At 33.9% G+C, this 21,128-nt stretch overlaps 3 protein-coding genes and 1 long non-coding RNA gene across 7 annotated transcripts; 3 read left to right on the top strand and 1 right to left on the bottom strand.

Annotated features, from left to right (window-relative positions):
* The first annotated feature begins 106 nt into the window (after nt 1-106).
* On the top strand, nt 107-5,973 carry LOC143469552 (transmembrane protein 203-like). Its single transcript, XM_076967294.1, has 3 exons — nt 107-432; nt 4,030-4,209; nt 5,489-5,973. The coding sequence occupies exons 1-3, from the start codon at nt 319-321 to the stop codon at nt 5,609-5,611; spliced, it is 417 nt and encodes a 138-aa protein (XP_076823409.1). The 5' UTR covers nt 107-318; the 3' UTR covers nt 5,612-5,973.
* On the top strand, nt 5,940-8,103 carry LOC143469551 (uncharacterized). The gene is made up of 4 exons (XM_076967293.1): nt 5,940-6,081; nt 7,463-7,608; nt 7,749-7,825; nt 7,909-8,103. Exons 1-4 carry the CDS (start codon nt 5,997-5,999, stop codon nt 8,042-8,044), a joined length of 444 nt encoding a protein of 147 aa, XP_076823408.1. The 5' UTR covers nt 5,940-5,996; the 3' UTR covers nt 8,045-8,103.
* Nucleotides 8,101-13,926, bottom strand: LOC143469550 (transcriptional adapter 1-like). Of its 4 annotated transcripts, XM_076967291.1 has the most exons (9): nt 13,786-13,926; nt 13,582-13,630; nt 13,121-13,247; nt 10,739-10,893; nt 10,454-10,539; nt 10,017-10,244; nt 9,639-9,784; nt 8,385-8,502; nt 8,101-8,305 (listed from the first exon to the last, which is right to left on the bottom strand). In XM_076967291.1, the coding sequence occupies exons 3-9, from the start codon at nt 13,192-13,194 to the stop codon at nt 8,180-8,182; spliced, it is 933 nt and encodes a 310-aa protein (XP_076823406.1). In that variant the 5' UTR covers nt 13,195-13,247; nt 13,582-13,630; nt 13,786-13,926; the 3' UTR covers nt 8,101-8,179. The 4 variants fall into 4 exon arrangements, with proteins under 4 accessions (XP_076823406.1, XP_076823404.1, XP_076823407.1 ...); XM_076967289.1 differs by having other exon boundaries at nt 13,121-13,630; XM_076967292.1 differs by lacking the exon at nt 13,121-13,247.
* Nucleotides 13,927-17,065: 3,139 nt separating this feature from the next.
* On the top strand, nt 17,066-18,480 carry LOC143469553 (uncharacterized). The gene is made up of 3 exons (XR_013119139.1): nt 17,066-17,432; nt 17,524-17,600; nt 17,692-18,480. It is a non-coding gene; the product is annotated as an uncharacterized LOC143469553 (long non-coding RNA).
* The last annotated feature ends 2,648 nt before the right edge of the window (nt 18,481-21,128 follow it).

Here is a 21,128-nt window from a genome sequence, read left to right as displayed (position 1 = left end):
ACTGTTGTTCGTTTGGATAGTATGATTCTGCTAGGATTCTGCCAGAATGACAGTGGTAATTATATGGTGGCCGTAACTAGGAAAGGGTCTATTCCTGCGTAGGCTGCCAATCCTGCCATCCATTTATTAGTGTCGTGTTTTTCTCATTCTATAAATTAGTGTTATATCTGATGTTAAATGATTAAGACTAGGCAATGCTTTCATATTTGAAAATCGTAAAAACTCCCTGTGTATGTATATTGTAGCTTATAACAAACTTTACACTTGAAATAGGTGACTGCCAAAATACTAGTAGGTTTTTCAATGTAAACGTTTGGAATGATTACCACCAGTATCCATCAAGAACTCGCTAAATCTACTGGGTTCTCTATTTTTGAGTTGTGTATGCAAATTTTTGGAATAATTGTGTCCTTGATTTTATTGTGCTTAAAGGTAAGTGGTACTTTTAGCCATTGTTTTCTGTTGCTAGGCTATATGTTTGTCTTAACTTAGTTTTATTTCCAAGTCATGGTTAGGGTTGGTTTGGATATCAATAATTATACTATCCGGATTTTTCTGTCTTAGCTAACCGGATAATAAACAGTAAGCATAAAGCAACCTAGCCTATTTATCCTAATTTCTAGTAAAACCTAATATGTCGATTGTTATAGCATTCATATGTGACATAGTTTTGTTTGGAAAAAACCACGTATATGTGTACGAAATTTCACAAATTCCTAACGTTTATTTAGTGTTTTTGTTTAATTTAGTAAATTCAGAAGTGTACAATCGATCTCAAACAGCTTTCTTTAGAAAACCGCTAAGTCCTCAACTTGCAATGCATCTATATCATACTTAATTGTTTACTGCCAGAAGGATAACTTACAATTCTACTTGCACATTTCAATCGATTTTTTTATTGTTTGTGACATAATAGAACTCATTATTTCCACATTTAACGTCTTGTAGAGAATAGAGGGCGAAGAGCTTTTAATTAAGTTCAAAATGGAGTCAAACACTACTTTTGTTTTGCTGGACTATCTATTTCTGAAAACAGAGGAGTTTGAAATTTGCTAAAAGGTATAAAAACATAGAAACGCACTAATAACGTTATGCATTTGTTATTCGGTTAACTGAAAAATTTTTATCTGGATATGGGAGAGCTGCAATTGCCCCAGTTAACAGATAGTTTAACCCTATTCATGGGTATTTCATTGCGCTTGTATGCTATCAAATTCAGAGACATTAAACCAGGGTTGCTTCTAAGGAAGTACAATATATACCAAATATTATTATCTAGACATTTTTGTTCTGCTACAGTCTGGAAAGTGTGGCATAAATGCACAAGGTTTATGAAGATGCATGCCATTAATATCAGTGAGTTAGAATAAAGAAATACACATAGCATTCGCTAAGCAATAGGGTTGGGCTAATAAGAACCTCAACCCGAATAGATTTGCTGTGTATCTCCTGTATGGAACATTCGAAAGAACATGGATAATAAAAATGCGAAACCGAGTACGGTATCATCATGCGTATAAGTTAATGATAATCTGTCTTTCTGAGCTGGCAATTGGTGATCGCAAGTTTCAATTTTTTATTTCATCTGTGTATTCCAGTACGTATCAAATGAAATAACATTCTAAAATCAGGTGAAGCTTAGGCATTATCATTGTAAACGCGCTTATATTGTGATTATAATATATTGTGATCAGGGGTGGAGAGTCACTACAGAAAGGAGTTGCGCTTGGTTTCATTAAAACTGATTTTTAGCATTTGCCACAGTAGGTTTAGTTTGCATTTTAAAGTCTCAGTTTTTGTTCTAGATATTAAAGCTTTCAGCTAAGCTGAATACAGAAAATTTGGGGCTTTTGTCACGAAGTGTACAATCATCTTTCTTATCTGCTTTACTAAAAACTGAATACGGGGACAATAACTGTGGCAGTTGCTTGTGAACAGTGTCACAAGGACCATTATTTGTATTACTTGGCAACATTGCTCTAAGAAATGTATAAATGTGTAGATGCCATACTATAAATGTGTAGGATAAATGTGTAGATGCCATACTATACAAAGTACTAAGAATGTTTAACAATGCTGTTCGAAAATCTCATTTTTAATTTTTTATAGCTTAAGTGCTGTGTAGCCAGTTTCATTTTTATGGGGCACAAAAATTGTGAATAGTGATGTGCACAAATCAAAATGTAATGTATAAATTCAGACTCAAGTTAAATACTTCAGTGATTTTTTGATTGATAACAACTAATTAATCACTGAATGCTATGTAGAACTGCTTATGACCCTTTAAGCAAGCAATGTTACACATTACTACGTTATGTCACACTTTAAGAGAAAAATATCAAAAATGAGGTGGATGAAATCGGTTTCATGAAAAAGCCTAAAATACTGATGTTTGTGATTGAAAGTTTGGATTTGAGTTCAATGCATCCCTGACTGTGATTGTGAATAATAGTTTTTATTTGAAAACTAGTACCTGAAAGAATTCTAGCATTGTGCATTTATCATCTTGTGTAAAGTGAAAGATCAAGTTTTCTTGTGGACAAATTGTGAAAATATACTGCACATACTCAATAGATAATATTTAACACAAAAACACAATTTATTTTGCTGTACATACTGGCGTATAAGCCCAATTTTTCACAGAAATATTGGATCAAAAAACTAGAGGGGGCAACCAAAAATCTGGAAAAAATTTATGTCCCCTTGGCCGAATTCTGTTCATGTGATCATTTTTAAACAATTAAATCAAGGAATTTTACTTGCGTCAAGTCAAGTAATTACAAGTGTTAAAAAAGACAGATGAAATAAGACCGGTTACAATAATTTGTTATTTGACACATGGTTATTCTAGTTCACGTTTATCATCTTAATTATGATACAGTAACTCCTCAACTTACAAAAAATGCGATTTACGAACGTTTAGTTTCGTATTTAGGTCTACCCATTACGATATTAACCGCAGGCACTACGTACAGTATTAAACGTCCAATCATTGAGATGAAGCTCATTCATAATGCCTATTGTTGCATGAAAGATACTCCCGTCCTGGCATGACCTACGGCTTAGACAGTTAGAACAATAATGCGAGAGCGGAATATAAGATGTGTGAAATGCAACTTTAGTTTAATGACTTTCCAAGTACATTTACGGCGATGTCTGCAGTGTAATATTTTTATGTAACTTCCAGTTGTATGATTTAGTACGAGCTCACCTAGAGCGTGCATACATGACTGTTGGCTTAATCGAATGACCTTAGCGAGTAAGCCAATCAGAAGGATGCCTGTACAACACAAGATTAGAAAAGTCAAGTCCACAAGAAAACACAGATTCAATGCCTTCTTCAGACAATCCCTCCCACTCTGACCCTGATAGCTCCATAACATACTGTACTTGTATATTCATGTAAATCCAATGCAACAATTAGAGACAATTTCGTTTCGTGTGTAACATGTTACGTATGTGATGCACGAATGTTTGGTAGACATATATAGCACACCAATTAACAGTACAATACCAACTTACAAACGGCCGTTCGAAACATAACTCGTTAGTAGGTTGAGGAGTTACTGTACTGTGTGTGCCAGCACAATTTGATTAACTTCCGAATTTGGCCTATGGCCTACATTTGATTGGTCTGTAGTGGATTCACATGCATGAGCTCAATTTCTCTTTATCAATCACAAACTTTGTGCTTATTGTGTTAGCATGATTAAACACTTGGATTTACTGTTGCCTGGAAACCTTTTGCAGGCTTTTTTGAAAATTTTGTGGATTGACTGTACAGAGGGGAAATACAAGAAAAAAGTTTTTGAATGATTTTTTGTTTCTGTGTTTACGGATTTAGTTTTTTGTATATTACTACTCATTTGTGGTGTTTCTTAAAAACTAGCTATGAAGCAATTATTCTTTACAGTTGTAGCTTGTTAGTGAAGTTAGTTTTCTTGTGATTTATTTTCTTCACTGTCATAATTTTACAAAAAGATATCCTTTAATTTCATGTTTTGTATTTTAATGTATATTGCAACACAGGTTGAAAATGTGATTTCAAACTGGTGGTTTACATTGCTCCCTATGTTTATCATGGATGGATTTACTTTGTACTTCTCTGTAATTGTCCTTATTAGAAGTATTTCAGCTGGGAAAATTAAGGAGGCAAAATGGAGAGCATTTTGGATGTGCATGACCTTGGCTCTTCTATTTACATTTAAGGTGATGAATTGATGGTGATAATCATTAACTATAGACAAAATATAGGAATAACACTGATGTGTTTGTTGTCGTAATATTCGTTGAAGGTTCCATTTTCTCAACAGACGAAATTGCTTTCACCATTTCACCACATGAAAGCGTACACTTGCAGCAACATTTTATATTATTATTTATAATGATCTAACCTTGAAAAATATCCTGTATAAGCTTAAACCTAATAAAATCTACCCTTTCCCTAAGTTAGCCCTAACTAACTATTTTCAAGGTTTTTTTTTTGCAATTCTTTCTCCTATTTATGGGGAGCTAGATTTAACAATAGTCTGCATACCTTACCTTCGGCGTCATGTTTATTTTTACGTGAAAGTAATTAGAAAGGTAGCCCGTATGTTATTTTAGCTTTTTAATTTCTTGTCCATTTTTGGATAGATCGCAATTACATACATTGTAGAATTCTAAATCCAAGAGAACCGAATGTCAAAAGACTTGAATCAAGTTTTTGTTTTTTCATCGAATCTAAAAACTGGTTAACAAATGTGGCTTTTTAACTTTATTTCATGTGTCATTTATTTGTTTAGACGTCGCTCTTTTTGTATGAACATACTGTAGGTATGTCGGAATCGGAATAATTGGAAGCCAGAACATTCGTGTAATATTTCCTATTCCTTTGAGTTCTTGTCACAACTGCTGCCGTCAGAGCTTGTTGAATGTCCTACCAATATGTTATCTTAACGCAGGGGTTCTTAAACTTTTTGGCACACGCCCCCCTTGACGGTACCTAAAAAATCCGCGCCCCACCTCATTGCAAAATAAAAAAGCATTACACAAAACAACAATTTATTTTCAATTAACTTTCATTAATGTGACGGATGTAGTTGTTTTTGGGAAACCAAACGTTTAATTCGAGGCTTTGTAGAAGATAATGCACATTTGTCATCTCTCGCGCCCCCCTTATGAATGTTACGCGCCCCCCAGTTTAAGAACCACTGTCTTAACGTATAAACTGTAGTGGTCTGTGACTATTGGTGATGTTTGTCATCAAAACTGAGTTAAAACTTAATCTGTGGTGATAGTTGTGCCATCGGACTATTTCTGCCACATTTGGTATGTTTCACAGATACACTAGAGTAGGATTCAAACTTTTGGATTCAGCATGAACTATTTTTAGAAATTTCTATAATAATTAATTATTCTGTGTTATATATTCCTAATCACAATAAATTAAAATTCTCTCTATGCAAACTGTCCTGATAATGTTTTAATGTCAGTGTCATTTGTTTAGATGCTTCTGGGATATAAATTGGAAGATTCTATGCACACACAAGTGACACAACCCTCACTCATTTTGGCACCAATATTTGTAATGTGGCTTTTACTTTTGTTTCGAGCTTTCAAGATTAATTGACACACTATCGAATTAGGCTTAGGATTTTAAAAGATAAAACTTTCTTGCTGGACATGGCGTAATATAGTATTGGCATTACTGATGGCCTTGTACAGTTTTGTTTCAAATCATTCTTTTATTTTTTTTTACAAATTCTTTCTGTGATTGTGCATATTACTCGTAAAGAGTTCACTCATTTATTTATTGTCCTTTTCTTCCTGCACAGTTATAGCTTACTTATCTACTGTAAGTATTATTGTGTAGACACTGTTATTACATTGTTGAATATTGCTACTTGTTAGCCAATTTCAATTTCATATTTTATTTCTTAACAGTAAAGTAAATGAAAGTTTGAAACAGAAAATAAACTATGAGTTAAATCATTTTTCACCCACTGCTGCGCTTCATGAATATGACACTGAAAAAGGTAGCTTGGGGGATTGCTATTGTTGGAACTATAGGTGTGAATATAGCCAGCATCACAACACAAAGTGAGTTAAATTTTTTATCATTACATTACACTCATACAATAGCAATTTTGTAGAAACATTTGTGTTAATACAAATGCATTTGCTTTATCATCATGTTTTAGGCAGTGAATATTCTGTGCAGGACAATTAAAATATGTCTCTTGTGAAGAAGAGTTGCTTTCAATTAATGATGATAATAATAATAAAGCCTTTCCACATTATGGCTGTCATCTTGTTTGAGTGGCAAGATTTTTCAGTCACCTACACAAAAAAAAGAAAATTGCTGACTTTTGACATTATGCTTTTTTTATAAATTGTAAGTGCTCTGGGTCTCGGTTGGTAAAGATTTGGGTCAGTTGAGTAGCATTGGAATGTGTTTAAACAACAAAGAAAAATTTTCAAAAGATGTTGTCAAGTCTGGCTGGAACAACATTCATGCGACTAATAATATGCTAGTAATAGCCCTGACAATAATTATATTAAAGTTACAACTTACAAGCACACGTGTTTACAGCGCATTGTGCAGTGACAATACAGTAGAACTCGCTTATAACCTCATATAAAATGGATCCATTCATCATTGCAAAGAAATCGATTGTGTACAACTACAAAATAATTCTAATAACTTCACTTGCTAGATTCTTGCTTGTGGCAATCCAAACAATCAATCTTTGGTCTACATATATCGGCCCCGGGTCAATATGGCATGCGGATAGTGAGAAAACCGGATGTTAAAATGTTTGAATCACTACCAGGAGATGTCAGGAGCAAAAAGTTGAGTTACTAGCGCTGAACTGAGAATTCTTATAGAAAATGAGTGACTGTATGGAGCTTACCATTTCACCAACTATGTGGAAGCCTGTAACTTGGGCATTTTGGTTAGTAAGAAAACAGTTTAAAATAAGCTTGGTTTAATTCAAAGCCAGCATATTTTTTGTTATCATCACTGTATTGTCTTAAGAACATTTTCCACACATACTATTAAATACCACATGTCATGCTGCTACATACTGTAACATCATGTTGACAAGTCAAGAACGTAAGATTTAAAGCAATGTAAAACAAAAGCCAAGCAACATTTTCTCATTGTTGTGTAAAACATTTGCATGCTACCCACCTGAGTGAAATCTGTACAATGTCAATGTGATGCCCAAAGCACCTACAATTTCTATTTATTATGTTTATATTTCAATTTATGATTTAGATCAGATTTTATGGAAATATAGAAACAGGGTAGTAAACTGTGTAGACAGTAGACACCCTAAAAACGGTTGCTTATCAAAAAAAGCGGGAAACAGTGAAATCAAGTTTGTCGGCAAAATATTATTATGTTAATGATTAATGACCGCTACTAATTGTTTATTTATTGTTTGAATATTTTAATAACCATTACATTCTGTAGGAGTGCATCGGAGCAGAGAATATTGCCAACTGCCATTTCAAGCATTATTGAAAAATGAAAAAGCTGTGGATCTGCTCGGCGGACAACCAATCAAGATGAAAAACATAAACTTAGCAGAAGCTAAGTTTAATCCCAGAGAAGCCAAGGTACACCGTGCAGTTTACAAAATTAATCTTTATCGCATACTATAAGCCTACTATTTTTGTCATAATAATTGGTGTATGTTTATCTAAATTTCAAAGTTTTGGTAAGGTTAAGGCTTCATAAAAATTTAAAATTTTGACAGCTTGCATTACCTGTAAGAGGTGCTGATCGTTCAGGATTAATCTACACCATGTCAACCAGACCCAATAAAGATGCTGAGTAAGTAAGATATAAATTTTCTTCATGAATACCATTGATGGAAATTTAGCAGCATTTAATTTTTTTTGGATATTGTGCAATAGTTGGGATCTTCAGTATGCAGTAATGAAAATACGTGAAGGAAAGTACAAATGGAATGTGTGGTTACATCCTGACGGAGGTGGCATTGACTCCAATACAGATTTATTACCAGATGATGTAAAAGATTCAGTCAGCTGACAACCTTAAACTCAAAAATAATCGTATACGAAGCGCAAATAAAGATACAATGCAACTGGTGTTTGTGTCTGCAGAGTTGTCAGTTTCAAACGAAGAAATAAAAACAATGTGCAAAAGAAAAAAGATGGAATTTGTTTAACTGATATTGGCAAATATGCGATCTTGTTGTAATTCTTCTTCAGATGGATGCCAGAGTTCAGCTGTCACTCGTTGAGTTGCTTGAGAGAACACTGTATTGGAAGCAATAATGGCTGGAGATGTCTAAAGAAAGCTTATAAATTAGTCACTGAAATATAAATAACGTATTTACATCTGTAGGCTCTTACAAGCAGTTACTTACTTTCAATGTATACAACAAATCAAACATATTAACAGGCATCTTGTCATACTGGCATTGATTCTGAAAACTTCTTCCAACTTTTTCTATGTCTTTCTGCATTGCCTTTTCATAAGTAGGTCTGGAATTGCATTTCACATACGTCATTTGCTTAAAACCTCTAGTATAAATTTTACAGTAAGAGGTTGAGGAGGTCCAATGCCGGCATGGCAAAATGATTATGTACTTGATATAATAATATGCAGATAAAAACTTATCTAAACCATTTTCAGGTTAACATGTATTGCATATTTTTCGACATTGAGTGTGCGAAACAAAAAGTATGGTGCTAACCTCGTTGTAGACCGGTCAAACAAGAAACATGCTGACAAAGAAATACTTAAACAATATCACAAATGAAATGAATGCTCCTGGACTACTGTACTACAGTATTATAATTTTTTTGTCATTAACCTTAAATAGACATACTGTACCCACTTCAATAGTGAGTGAACGTAATTATATTCAAAAGTGATATTTTCAAAGGTCCAATTCTTACTGGGTTGGCCATGCTTGTTCATCTACCCTGCTGTACCTAATCAGATTATATTGACTATTCTGCTTATAATCTGGTCTACAAATCAGGTAGTTTAAGAAAAAAAAAAAATTAAAGGTTAATTCCCAATTGAGACAACCCCATCAGCTTTCACGCCATCACAAATTAACCTAATATTTTGTAACAATGACTCTTCTGTAAAGTGTTTCTGGGTCATGTGAGCTCACCTAGCTTTGATTACAATGTACCACCCATTAAGTTCAATTTGTTTTGTCCAACCTTACCCCCCATTACACCTCAGTTGTATACACGGTGTTAACACAATGTTTTCAAACAATAGTCAAATAAGGAATCCAACATTAAGCATCATTTTGAGACAAACAATTCCAAGTGTTTTTGCGTAAGCAGACGTTAACAAACTGCTGCCAATTTTGAAATAACACAACATCCATCACTGCAAATATCCACATGATAGACTTGCTTGGCATGAGCAGTTTACATTCACAAAGCCTTTGTGTGTTAATTATTATGAACAATGTCTAGGTTTGAGTTTTTCTTCTGGCCCACACATGTAAAAAGATTGCCAAACCTTTGTGTATAACTGTAACGGAGGCAGAAGAATGGAGGTCACATTGCAGCATTATATACAATTTGGATTAAACGACCATGCACCTACTGGAGCAACATTGCCTGTATAGGGAAGCAGAATATTGTAAACATACCTTACTGTAGGAACTTCAACAGGTTTTCTTTGTAATAAATAGGGATTTTCTGCATCACATCCCATTGAGTACTTAAAATGATGATTATATGTTTCATATGTAGAACGCTTGGAAAATATAGCTGATAGTAAATTCTTTATGAATATCTGAAAGGTAAAACACATCAAGTACTTCAACATAACTTACAGACAATTTTGTCCATTATAGTCTAGCATTCACTTAATAATAATAGCTTCTAAGTTTTAGAGTTTAAGTTGTACTGTACAGGTACAAACTGGTAAATATAACAGCACCACCCATTACTAATGTGCAGAAATTAACAGTTTATAACTCTAATTATACATACTACCATCAATCGAAATATTTGGGATGACTCACATGCACAGCATCAGTTGCAAGAGCAATGGCATCATCTGTGGCGTCATCTAATCCCAATTCCCATGATATAACAGATACAAATCTACTCATTTCTTCTACACTGGGAATTTGCAAAGATTTTGAGCACATCTTAATGGGTTGTTGCAAATTCCACGTAGCTTTCTTCTGTACTCGCAAATCTTCTTTCATCTGTGCAGTATCTACAAGCTGATTTGTGCCCCAACGGTGCTGAAAATTATGTTTTAATTTAAATTTTTTTAAAGGTATTTTAAATAGTGCATAGTTGAAATACTGGTAAGCCAAATTAAACACATTAAAGTAATATACGCTAATGCATATGAATGTATATTGAAACTATCTGCACTAGTCTTAATGGCAATTCTATGGTTCCATAGATTTCAGCAATTAAACATGCGTCTATAACGTATTAAATTTACCTCAAATTTTCGTTTGATGGCATGTTGTTTTCTATTACGCTTTGCTTTATTTGCAACTTGTAAACTTGAGTAATCTTTAGAAGGGCCTATTGAAATGATGATTGTAAATACTGAAAAAATTCTAGTACTTTAAATCATTGTTGCATGTTATACTTGTAATATGAAGAAAGAATTGGTCTGACAAAATTTATATTTATACGTGTATGGTTTTTATATGTGCATCAGAATTTGCATATAATAATTTATGGTCACACTCCAGTAAAAATATTTGAAATAAGGTTTTACCAAGTGATCCAGAAATATTGCATTTTGTGATAACTGCTAATAAAAATTTGTTGTGCAGATGAACATGATCTTTAGTAAGTAACTTTCGGGCTTCAAAATCAAACTCTTCTTTTGTAAGGTACTGCTTAAACCATGCCTTCATATTTGTCCAGTACCTAAAAACGAAGTATACAATAGGGATAGACAAATACAAAGGCCAAATACATTTATCAAACTTAAATATTTATAAATGTGAGACTCACATTGCCACCACCTGGTATACAATGATACCTACAAAACTATCTTATTTGACAAAACATTATAGTATGACATAACAGCAAAAGCAGTAATAAGAGGTGACCACATCACACTGAATGTGATTTACAGAACTAGAATTTTCAAGAACCATTTATTTATTTCAATAACCATACAATTTAACAACAAAAAAGCAATACTGTATAGCAGAGGCTCCCAAAGTTTTTTCTGCGAGAACCTAGGGTTCCAGCGAAAAATCACCAGGGTATCGCCAATGAGTCATTGTATTTGCTGATATGATATTAAAAACCAATACTTAATTTGGTATTTACTTTATAATAGCAAAAATTTATTTTTAATTAACTCTTGAGTAACTTTATTGAACCCTGTAAAACTTGTACTAAAATGCATGAAAATAGACTAGAAGCTACACTAAAATTTACTTCAGGATTACTGGGATAGAGTTTTTCCTATAGAGGTCATTGAATTGGACATAAGAAGATAACTTTTTGAGTAATTTTGTTTTAATTAAAGTGATGACAGAAAGTTTACCACAAGTTGACCTATTTTATAACAGCCTAGTATCAAACTAATCCAAGGGTTTTAAATTGTTACAAACCAGATGAAACATTTTATGTACAAATCTTTCACACAACAAGTATATACAGTACTACAACTACACGATGATGTGCAAAATGAAATATCCTGAGCTGCTTTCAAACTTCCAAATCTGAGATTGAACGGTTTGACATTATTATTGCCAAAGTATGGCATTTTCAGTGAACAACCTTCGACTGTAGAAGCCTAGAAACAAGTAATTTAAGTCAATCAGCTAAAAAATGATTTAATACTTGTTGGGCATCAAAGGAACAACAGTAACTTCTTTTGTTTTCTGCATTTTTAATTTGCTATGAAAATATTATTGCTGAGTTCTCAAGTCAGCTTTCTTCACATTTCTACATTTTTCGGTTAAAATATGTTGGCTAAATTTAAAAAAAAATCTTTACACATTCTCAATATGCAGGTTGAGTGATTTTTACACTGCAAAAGACAGTATTGGAACATTTGTATCTTCATGAATTTGAATGAAAGTTTACAGTAAAAGAATATTTTTGTGAGATACTTATTGTTCCATGCAGCAACTATATAGTTGCTTGTCCGTTATTTAGGCTTTTTATGGTTTGCATAGATGGCATGGTAGAAATTAATATACCTTTAAATGTCCAAGTTTTGCTTGGAACCGTAAATGGCTTGAATGCTTTTAGTGATGGTTAAGAAAGCTTTTTAGCAGGTGATTGTTTAAATTCCGCATTGCCCGATTTTCAGCTTGGTTCGCATATTAAAGTTGCTGCAGCGTTCAGAACCACCATTTTCTTGTGGAATTGATAAACTTGTTGGGGTACTCACCATGGGATCACCGCCCCATTTAAGCCTTAAACTGCTCAGACATAACGTATTATGAAGTCATATTCATCATCCATTAAATTCTGACACTAGGACTACATTGAATATTACTTTATCTTTTTTTTAAATTTTGCATTGTTGGTTCAGTAGAAGCTCTATGTGTGTGCTGTATCTATAAAGCTGTGTGCTCTATTTGCAGTCTATTTACAATGAATATTCAGTATCAAAGCCAACATGTAGTGGTTGTGAAACAAAAAAAAAAACTTTGGAATATTTTTAATACTCAAATTAAATTGTTTTGTTTTTCTTTTTAGTATTGAAATGACATTATCATTTAAAAATACTTGTCTCTTCCTTTTTTACATCATTTCAACACAAAATGCATGACAGCACAATTCTACCTACACTGCCAGACAAGGATTATGAACCAAATGGTTATGTGTTAAAACTATTCGTTTTAAGTAATTTACCTTTGTATCTACTACAATTACTACATTTTACAAAATTAATATTCTGATTTTACGCGATGTTTTCTTTAAATACATGAACATTAGTCCTAACAGCAAAATTCCCAAGCTGAGTACATAAAGCAATGACTTTTTTGCTTCATATTAAACAGTAGAAAATTTGAATTTGAACCCAGGCCAAGTGCTATAAATCTATCTTTGCTGCATAGTTTCTGAAATATCTATAGAAAGCCAATGGCAATTTGCAATTGGCATCAATTGCAATTTAAAGACTTACTCTTTCTCTTTATCACCCAGTGCACAGACAAGTTCTTTTTTTGTCCGAATAATATGTTCACTTTTGTCAGTCATTGTTATTTTACAGGAATCTTTAAAAGTGAAGGGCAAGCCCGAAAACAAGTTGGCTATAAATCAAAGAGTAGTTGTCAGTAAAAATACCAGTTTGTGAAAGGATTTGTATTAATATGTAGTGATTAAGCAGCTATTGCCATAAACAAGAGGCAATTTCATTTGAAAAGCGCAAATTCATCACTTAATTTTGAGGTTGGTGGTTCTTATTATGTCACAATAACAGACACAATAGGGAGGATTCAGGTATTTGGATGAAGTATAAATAGAATGTTTTGGGTGGCCGACAAGTTGGGTAATAGGTATAATTATAGCATACTTAAGTGTATAACAGAAACATTTTGCGTACTGTTGGTATAATTCAACTGGTTAATGTAAATGTTAACCTACCTACAATTCAGTCTTGGCTGTCAGCTCTAGACTGGTCTTGTACCGATAACTGCGGAAAAAAGAACGCTTTACCAGTTTATGTATTGTCATCTATGCCGATTCTATGCTGAAAATAAACATTACCTGCTACAAATCACCTACCTATGGAGATGCATTCCATTCAAAATGCGTTAACTAGCTTACTATATCAACTGTAATACAAACCTCGGTCTTTAGGCATATTGTTTTACATTGTGACGTCATAATGACCACACTCCTCATCATAATAGAAGGCCAAATTTGGGATACAATTTTGGTAATAACTACTTAACCACTTCATATTATTCAAAAGCCTTTCAAAAGTATGTTTACTGGCAACTACTCTTTGGTTTAAGGCCAACTTGTTTTCAGGCTTGCCCTTCGCTTTAAACAGTCTATAACACACATGCACTCCTTAAGGCATACATAACATAGTATCAGTTCAATACAAGATTCAAACAATACAAATATATATATACTCTGCAAATCACATGCTATCTCATATTATATTCATTGGACTTAATGCAAACCTACAGTTACATTACAATCTTCTCACATCATGCTTGCATAGCACAAAAATGTAACAGGCACTACAAATTTAAACATTAGTTTATACATATTTAAAAATGTGTATTCATTTGCAAAATGTATACTTCTCTTTTAACAACACAATGATGTAAATTGTGAAAACAAATACAGTTGATCATGTTGGTCGTTGTTATCTTTGAGCCTGTGGTTGAAAAACATTCTACCAAGAAAGGCTCATAAACTTGAACATTACGAAAATATATCTATAACAAAGAATTTTTCCAAGTTGACTGTAAATATACTGCATTGCTTGTTGTTTATTTTAAAGTTTCAACATCAAAATATTGTATATATATTATCATGTATAAACAAAACATGACACTGGTAAATATACAAAACACTAAACTTAAGTGGAAGGTTATGTCAATTATGCATAACCAGCCTTTTTAACATCATGTGTATAAGATAAAGCATTGTGTAGTAAAAAATGACAATTTATCACATAAATGTAATGCTTCACATGATTTTCAGATTATCGTAAGATATGAAAGACCCAAAAATAAATTTCAAAGTATTTCAAATTAATCAAAATTCCTGTTCTATTAATTATACATTCATTTATTTCACAATTTCAAGCGCGGCTTTAAAACAAAAAATAATGTTTCCATTTTTATAACTTTCAGCATCCACTAATTTCCACTCTGCCACAATTTTGAGGTTTGGATAGAATTGCTTTATTGGTAAAGATGTAGTAAATCTGTACTGTTTTCCACTTTCTATTGGGCATTTCAATCCACTTAAACCTCCTTTACATGCATCATGATCAGAAATGAAGGGAACTTTGATACCTTTGATTATTCCATACAAAGTGTCAAAGGACTGACTAGTGGTTTCTGCAGCAGTGAACGTAACATTAATTGTGTATGATTTGTTATGGTGTAAACGGCAAGCTGCCGGGTTATCACAGGGAAATACTTCCACCTTTTCCAACTTTCCAACCTGAGAACCACAGTCTTTATACTTGATATCCACACAAGCGGCCATAGATATAATGCAGCAAACCAAAATAGCCAAACTAGGTAAATACATCTTCAAAATAGTCGTTCTTACTCAAAAAGAATACAAACTATGACAAATAAACTCTGGAAAACAATAAGCAGATTTAAAATCAATTTTTAGTTTAATTTTAAACATAGCTCGAAGCATGTTTTCATAAAATCTAGTTCAAAACTACAGAAAACGGCAAGTCCATACACAGGTTGACTTCAAATCAAAAGATATTTGTCTGTTTGTATACTGGAGTCAGACCTATTCAGTAGTATTTAGTATATACCGTAGTGGGAAAGTGATTATAATTACCAAATATTTGTTGAAAAAAATGCAATTCTGGCTTGTGGTCGCAATTAAAACATGAAGTGTGCATGACACTGGTGTTTGAATCAATTACAAATAGAATGTTCTGTGTGGGACAGTTAGGTCATACCTTTAACAATATGTTTGAACTATCCTTATTATATATACTCCTTTAAATGTGTAACAAGATTAGTTTGTGTCAGTTAAGCCTCACCTAACTTACAGTTGGAGCATTTATAATGGTGAAGGTAGATGCTAAATTGTAGATCACTGAGCTTAGCCTTTGAAGTTGGCAAGAGCTTAATTTGTAAAAACAAGAATGCTTCACTAATACTTGTACTGTCACCCACAACATTTCTCAGCAAAAAATAAGCAGCACCTGCAACTAATCAAGTAATCGTCTACCAGTGAAGTCATTTCCAATTGAAAAAGCTTTAACCACCCTACCATTACCACCATCATTAATTCCAACACCAGTCATCAAGCATTTCGGGTTCACATACAGCATATACTGGCTTTACAACATATAAGTTCCCTTTACTTTTCAAGCCAAAAAAAAATTTTTCAGGTTTTAATTGAATATACCTGACTCTTGACATGCACTAAGACCTCAATACTTTGTTTGCTATAAATTGGCGTTCGAACATTCAACTTTTCTTTATTTATTAGATTATTTCTTCACTGCGACAACTACAACTCAAAATGGTGTGGTATGATAATATTCTTTAGGCTACCACTATTTCAGCAGAAAACATTCACCAATCATCAGTTTTAAAGTGGCGTAACCGGAAAAAATGTGGTTTTAAAGACTTTCTCCAATTGCGCAAGATCAAGATTATGGGTTTAGTGGCCGTGCTAGTTGTTACCAGCAATTATTACCTTAATTATTTTTGAGCACGTTTTAAGCCTGTTCAGCTTTGTCACTTTTTCCCGTTCATTGGCACATGTTAGTAACAATTGGCTTGATTCTTCATACTCATCGCACTTTTGACGAAAAATAAATGATTGATTAATCAATTTACGAAGTTTGGTAACCGAAGATTCAGTAATAGAAACACAACTTTGGTAACCGAAAAAAATCATTAAGGTAATCACAACAAAAACATTCCGGAACAAATCACAATCTGTCTTGCACAGGCTCCGAAAACCGTAACTGACCCAGTTAAATCAGGCGAATAGTAGGCTAAGCATATTATGGTAGGCTTGTTGCAAATATAATACAACATCACAAGGACTTGTCCATCGTTTTTCCCTGCGTAACCCAAGGTCTACCCATTCTGCAAACAAACGTAATCGCTACAGTGTGAAACCATGAAATAGTTAATTTCTTTACTTTTTCATGTTTCGGCTACTCCGACTAGGCTAGCAAAATATGGCGCCACCGCGCATGGGTAGGCTACCGAACATGGAACACAAACCATATATGTTCCAGGCCAGCAGTCGAACCAATCGGCTACCAAGCCGACGTGAGGCCCAAACAATTCGATTTGTTGGAAGACCATCGACCTTTTGCGGAAGTTTCTTTCTCTTCGGCACGATGCTTCCAGACACACCTTCTCGTACTGCTCATGTAAGATATAAATGAATCAGGCTGATGGCCTCAGGGATAGCAGGTTCTCTCTATTTGAAAGGCACACTTTTTCTTCAGTTAGTCCGTCGTGTTGCTTGATCAATTTTCTAAAACGACGCCACACGTTAAGAAAAGTATTCAAGTCGGTTAATGTTATATAATTTGGCAACTCTGTCGTCACATCGTCCGATAATCGCCTGACAATCCAAGAGTTGCGTAACGTTTTAGGTGTGACGTAATAAAGGCGGGTAGAAAACTATGCCAAAGTTTACGCTACGCCAAAGTTTATTGCGGATAATAAGGAAGTCTGGAGATGTGTTCAAAGTTCTTTCTTGAGTCACGAGTGGAACTTCAAAGAAAAAGGCGATAAGGGCCATTTAAGGTACCAGGAAATATCTAAAGCTTTTTTCCATGGCATATGCCATATATTATGAAATATAGTTATTGAATTTCTCATGTTTTATTGCATGTAGGCTACTGTTCAGAAAATTTATAGCAGGGGTGCTCAAATGATTTCTACCATGATCCACCACAACCAAACCTGACAAAGGTGATGATCCACTAAATACGAATAGCAAACATATTGGACATGCTTTAATTTTTATGGTGCTTTATTTATGTAAATGTACCCTACATTGTAGGGCCTACAACATATTTATAACTTTGTAAAAGTCCAAAGTGAAGTGTGCTACAGCTGCAAGATTGTTTCAAGACTACATTGGAAGATCCAGACAAAAAGTTGAAAAGATCTGGATCCGGATCGAGATCCGCCATTTGAACACCCCCGATTTATAGGATATTGCAGGCCACCGTTTTTTTCATTTAATCTGTTTTGATACTCGTAACTAATGACACTGCTTATAAAACTTCAATTTAAATTTTTCTGCATACTTAAGCATGCCTGCTGAAGAGTTCTAAATTCTCGCAATACGATATCAAAAAGAAACAAACAAGAATGTGTTTCAGTCCATGGGCGAATAAGCCCACCGGGAGTTCAGGAAATTTCTTGGTGGGCAGCTTGAATGCGAACTTGTCACTAACTTATACAATGAGGTACGCTATTATACATGAAAATTTCAAATATGTGCATATTTACTGTATAAGTTGCATTTTTGCCGTTAAACAATTGTTTAATGACTATGGAATTAAAATTGTATTAGTCTAACAGTGGCGCTTCTACTAAATGTCGAACAGGCTGGCCGTATGCCGCCCAGTAGAACGTTTTTTGTGGACAAATTATTTTTTTTTTGTTAAAGTAAGTATACGAACGGCATAATGACAACTATTTGTCTCAAACTTCATAAACAAAAAACAGTTGTCCAGAAATTTCTGACCGATGCTGGAAATTGACCAAAGCCTTTTTCCGAAACACTGTGCGGTGCTTTGTCAAATTTTTTTCTTTTCCATTTAATATCTAATATGATATCTGTCTATGACAGGGATGGCGAACCACTGACCCGCGGGTCATGAAGTGACCCATCACAGATTTTCAGTGACCCACTTGTCTTTTTTTTAAATAATGAAATTTAAACAAATATTTAAGCAAAGAATAAATGTTTCACTAAATATTTGTAATAAGGTCCCAACCTATTTTAATCTAGTACCGTACCGAATTGCCATATAGCAGTCTGACACAACTAAAGCCGTAGTAGTGCGTTATCAGTATCACGGCAAGTTATTGGGTGCTTATAACGTAATAAAGCTATTGTGCTCTTGATTGTTAGCAAATCATGTTACACTTTTGTACCCTTTAGTGACTGCATGCCTCTTGGCTGTTTAGGATTAGTGTGGTCTGGTAAGCTGCAAACATTTAATGCCTGCAAGTAGGCCTAAGTTTTTATATTCTGTTGAGTTGGTCTCTTTGTAGGCCTACTTTGTTTTGCACTAGCGGTAGTTGAGTATAGTCTTTCCAGAAACTCTAAAATGAGTATCTTTTACCTAATTTTTAACTGTCAGTTCGTTTGCTAGGCCTAGTAGTGAAAATTTTTACAAACAAAAGAAAATTTAAATCTGATGCCAGTATTAGTGGTAGGCTATTCCATGATGAGTGGACTTGCAAATTTGGAGTAATCAAGTATGAAGATAAAGCCTTGTGTTGTATTTGCAAAAAAGTTATTATTGCACGTTTAAATCATCTTCTACAAAAAATTGAAATGAAAACGGATATGGATGGTTGTGACTTTCCTGCTGTTGAAAACCATGCTGAAAATATAATTCTTACAGAGTGGAACTCCCTGCCAAATTCGTTTGAAACTATGAAAAGATTTGCGGTAGCTCTGTTAACGTTGTTTGGTTCTTCTTATTCGTGCGAATCTTTATTTTCGCACATGAATTTTATACAATCAAGCACACGGAATCGTCTCAGCTCAGATATGAGTGCTGCATGTGTGAAGACTACGATTACCAACTAAGGATAATAAGACTTGCAGAGAAGACGCAGCAGCAAGTTTCGCATTAACATGTAATTAAATGTATGACCCACTTTTGCTTTTTCAAGGATTAAGGTCTCTTTTGTGACCCATGCACTAAAAAAGGTTCGCCATCCCTGGTCTATGATATGATATCCGCTAAATATCTGTTTGTGCCTAGCATATGGACAAGATGTGGACCCTCAAAGTGTGTTCCGGTTTACATTTAAACTCTCATTTTGTGGTGTATGAAGAACAAAAGCTTTAAACTTTGAATTATGGAAGTTTGACTATAAAAGTATGATTATGACTTTACGTTTTATGTGAGGTCAATATGCTACAAATGAAACTAAAAACGTTCTTGTTTAATGAATTTTTTTATTTATACCACGTCCGTTGTTAACGTCAAATGTTATAAAAGCGTTTTTCAAACAAATGACTTCGGTAAGTTCGGCCATACTGTTACGTAATTTTCTGGTAACCAAATGTACAAAAATCAACTTCACTTTGCTTGATTGCGATTTTCCAGAAAATTATTCAGCATTGATCGAAGTACCGTCGTCGTGTCTTCTGCCAAAACGCTACCTATAGTTATACGCTGCAAAACCGAACCGAACAGAAGATTGACGTGAGGATTATTGTAAAACACCATCGAATATGCTTAAAAACGTTTTGGGTTGTTTTCGTTTAGGCAACTATGGTAGGTTAAGTAGCCTACGCGCGTCATTCGAGAAAATAGATCTTACACAGCTATGTAATTGTTCAAAATGAAATCCTTTTATCTAGTTGCCTTCTTTGACAGAAAAAGCCTAAGTTACACTAATTTTCATAGGAGTTGAAGCTTCTAGTAACTTGACTTTTAGTTTTCGTGTTTTGTTGTTAGTGTTATAACGTGTTCTACAGGTTTGGTAGCCGTGCTAATCTCTATCATAGTAGCACCACCACAGCTAACATCTTGCACGTTTTAAGTCCTAGGGCTTTGACGTTTTTCCTGCTCATTGATTGTTTGTGAGGGTATCATTCTTGTTTTCGAATGCTATAATAAAGCCATAGCACCATTCTTTCTCGTTCCCAGCAGCCAATGGCGAAAAAGAAATAATAAAATATAATTCTTAGGCTTCGGCACAAATTCATTTGGAACTTTCTTACTGACTTTTTAGTTTATCAAGACATCAACCGATTTTAAACATAATCACTTAGCCAAATAAGAGGTTTTCACGTATTATGAAAACAATGGAAGTAGAACTGACTAAAAAGTTTCAAAAGGCGCCCTTTAGAATTTTATCACAAAAATTAAATGAATATAAAAAATCATTAAAAAATTTTGAATAAGATCAACATCGTAATTAATTAATCCAAAAAAAAAACACAATAACTAACCGCTTTGGTGGAACTAATCTGTTATAACTAATCTGATATAACGGCGCGTCTCCGTTTCGATCACCGTCATACAACTGAATTGGAATGTTCACTATACTATACTCATATACTGCATTGCGCTATATATAAACTAATTATTAATATAAATGAAAGTAATAAAATTAAAGTTACACACTATTAAAAACCATGTAACACGTTGGCGATACACGTATAGATACATGTCATATCGTATAACGCTTTGTACTTTTTAAATTGTTTGAATATGGTATGAAACGCCGCACCTTTTCAAT

The sequence above is a fragment of the Clavelina lepadiformis genome, chromosome 8, assembly GCF_947623445.1.
Source record: "Clavelina lepadiformis chromosome 8, kaClaLepa1.1, whole genome shotgun sequence".
NCBI classification, from domain to species: Eukaryota; Metazoa; Chordata; class Ascidiacea; order Aplousobranchia; family Clavelinidae; genus Clavelina; species Clavelina lepadiformis.
This window is presented reverse-complemented; position numbering and strand designations above follow the sequence as displayed.

What these genes read in the sequence shown, in the direction of transcription:
- LOC143469551 (XM_076967293.1), top strand. Translation starts at nt 5,997, where the DNA reads ATGAATATGACACTGAAAAAGGTAGCTTGGGGGATTGCTATTGTTGGA. An exon ending in AGCCAGCATCACAACACAAA is followed by an intron (nt 6,082 to 7,462) that starts GTGAGTTAAATT and finishes TACATTCTGTAG; the next exon opens with GAGTGCATCGGAGCAGAGAA. An exon ending in AGACCCAATAAAGATGCTGA is followed by an intron (nt 7,826 to 7,908) that starts GTAAGTAAGATA and finishes ATTGTGCAATAG; the next exon opens with TTGGGATCTTCAGTATGCAG.
- LOC143469552 (XM_076967294.1), top strand. Translation starts at nt 319, where the DNA reads ATGATTACCACCAGTATCCATCAAGAACTCGCTAAATCTACTGGGTTC. An exon ending in TGATTTTATTGTGCTTAAAG is followed by an intron (nt 433 to 4,029) that starts GTAAGTGGTACT and finishes ATTGCAACACAG; the next exon opens with GTTGAAAATGTGATTTCAAA. An exon ending in CTCTTCTATTTACATTTAAG is followed by an intron (nt 4,210 to 5,488) that starts GTGATGAATTGA and finishes TCATTTGTTTAG; the next exon opens with ATGCTTCTGGGATATAAATT.
- LOC143469550 (XM_076967289.1), bottom strand. Translation starts at nt 13,194, where the DNA reads ATGACTGACAAAAGTGAACATATTATTCGGACAAAAAAAGAACTTGTC. An exon ending in TTGCAACTGATGCTGTGCAT is followed by an intron (nt 9,785 to 10,016) that starts GTGAGTCATCCC and finishes TTTACCTTTCAG; the next exon opens with ATATTCATAAAGAATTTACT. An exon ending in ATTTGTTGTATACATTGAAA is followed by an intron (nt 8,306 to 8,384) that starts GTAAGTAACTGC and finishes AGCTTTCTTTAG; the next exon opens with ACATCTCCAGCCATTATTGC.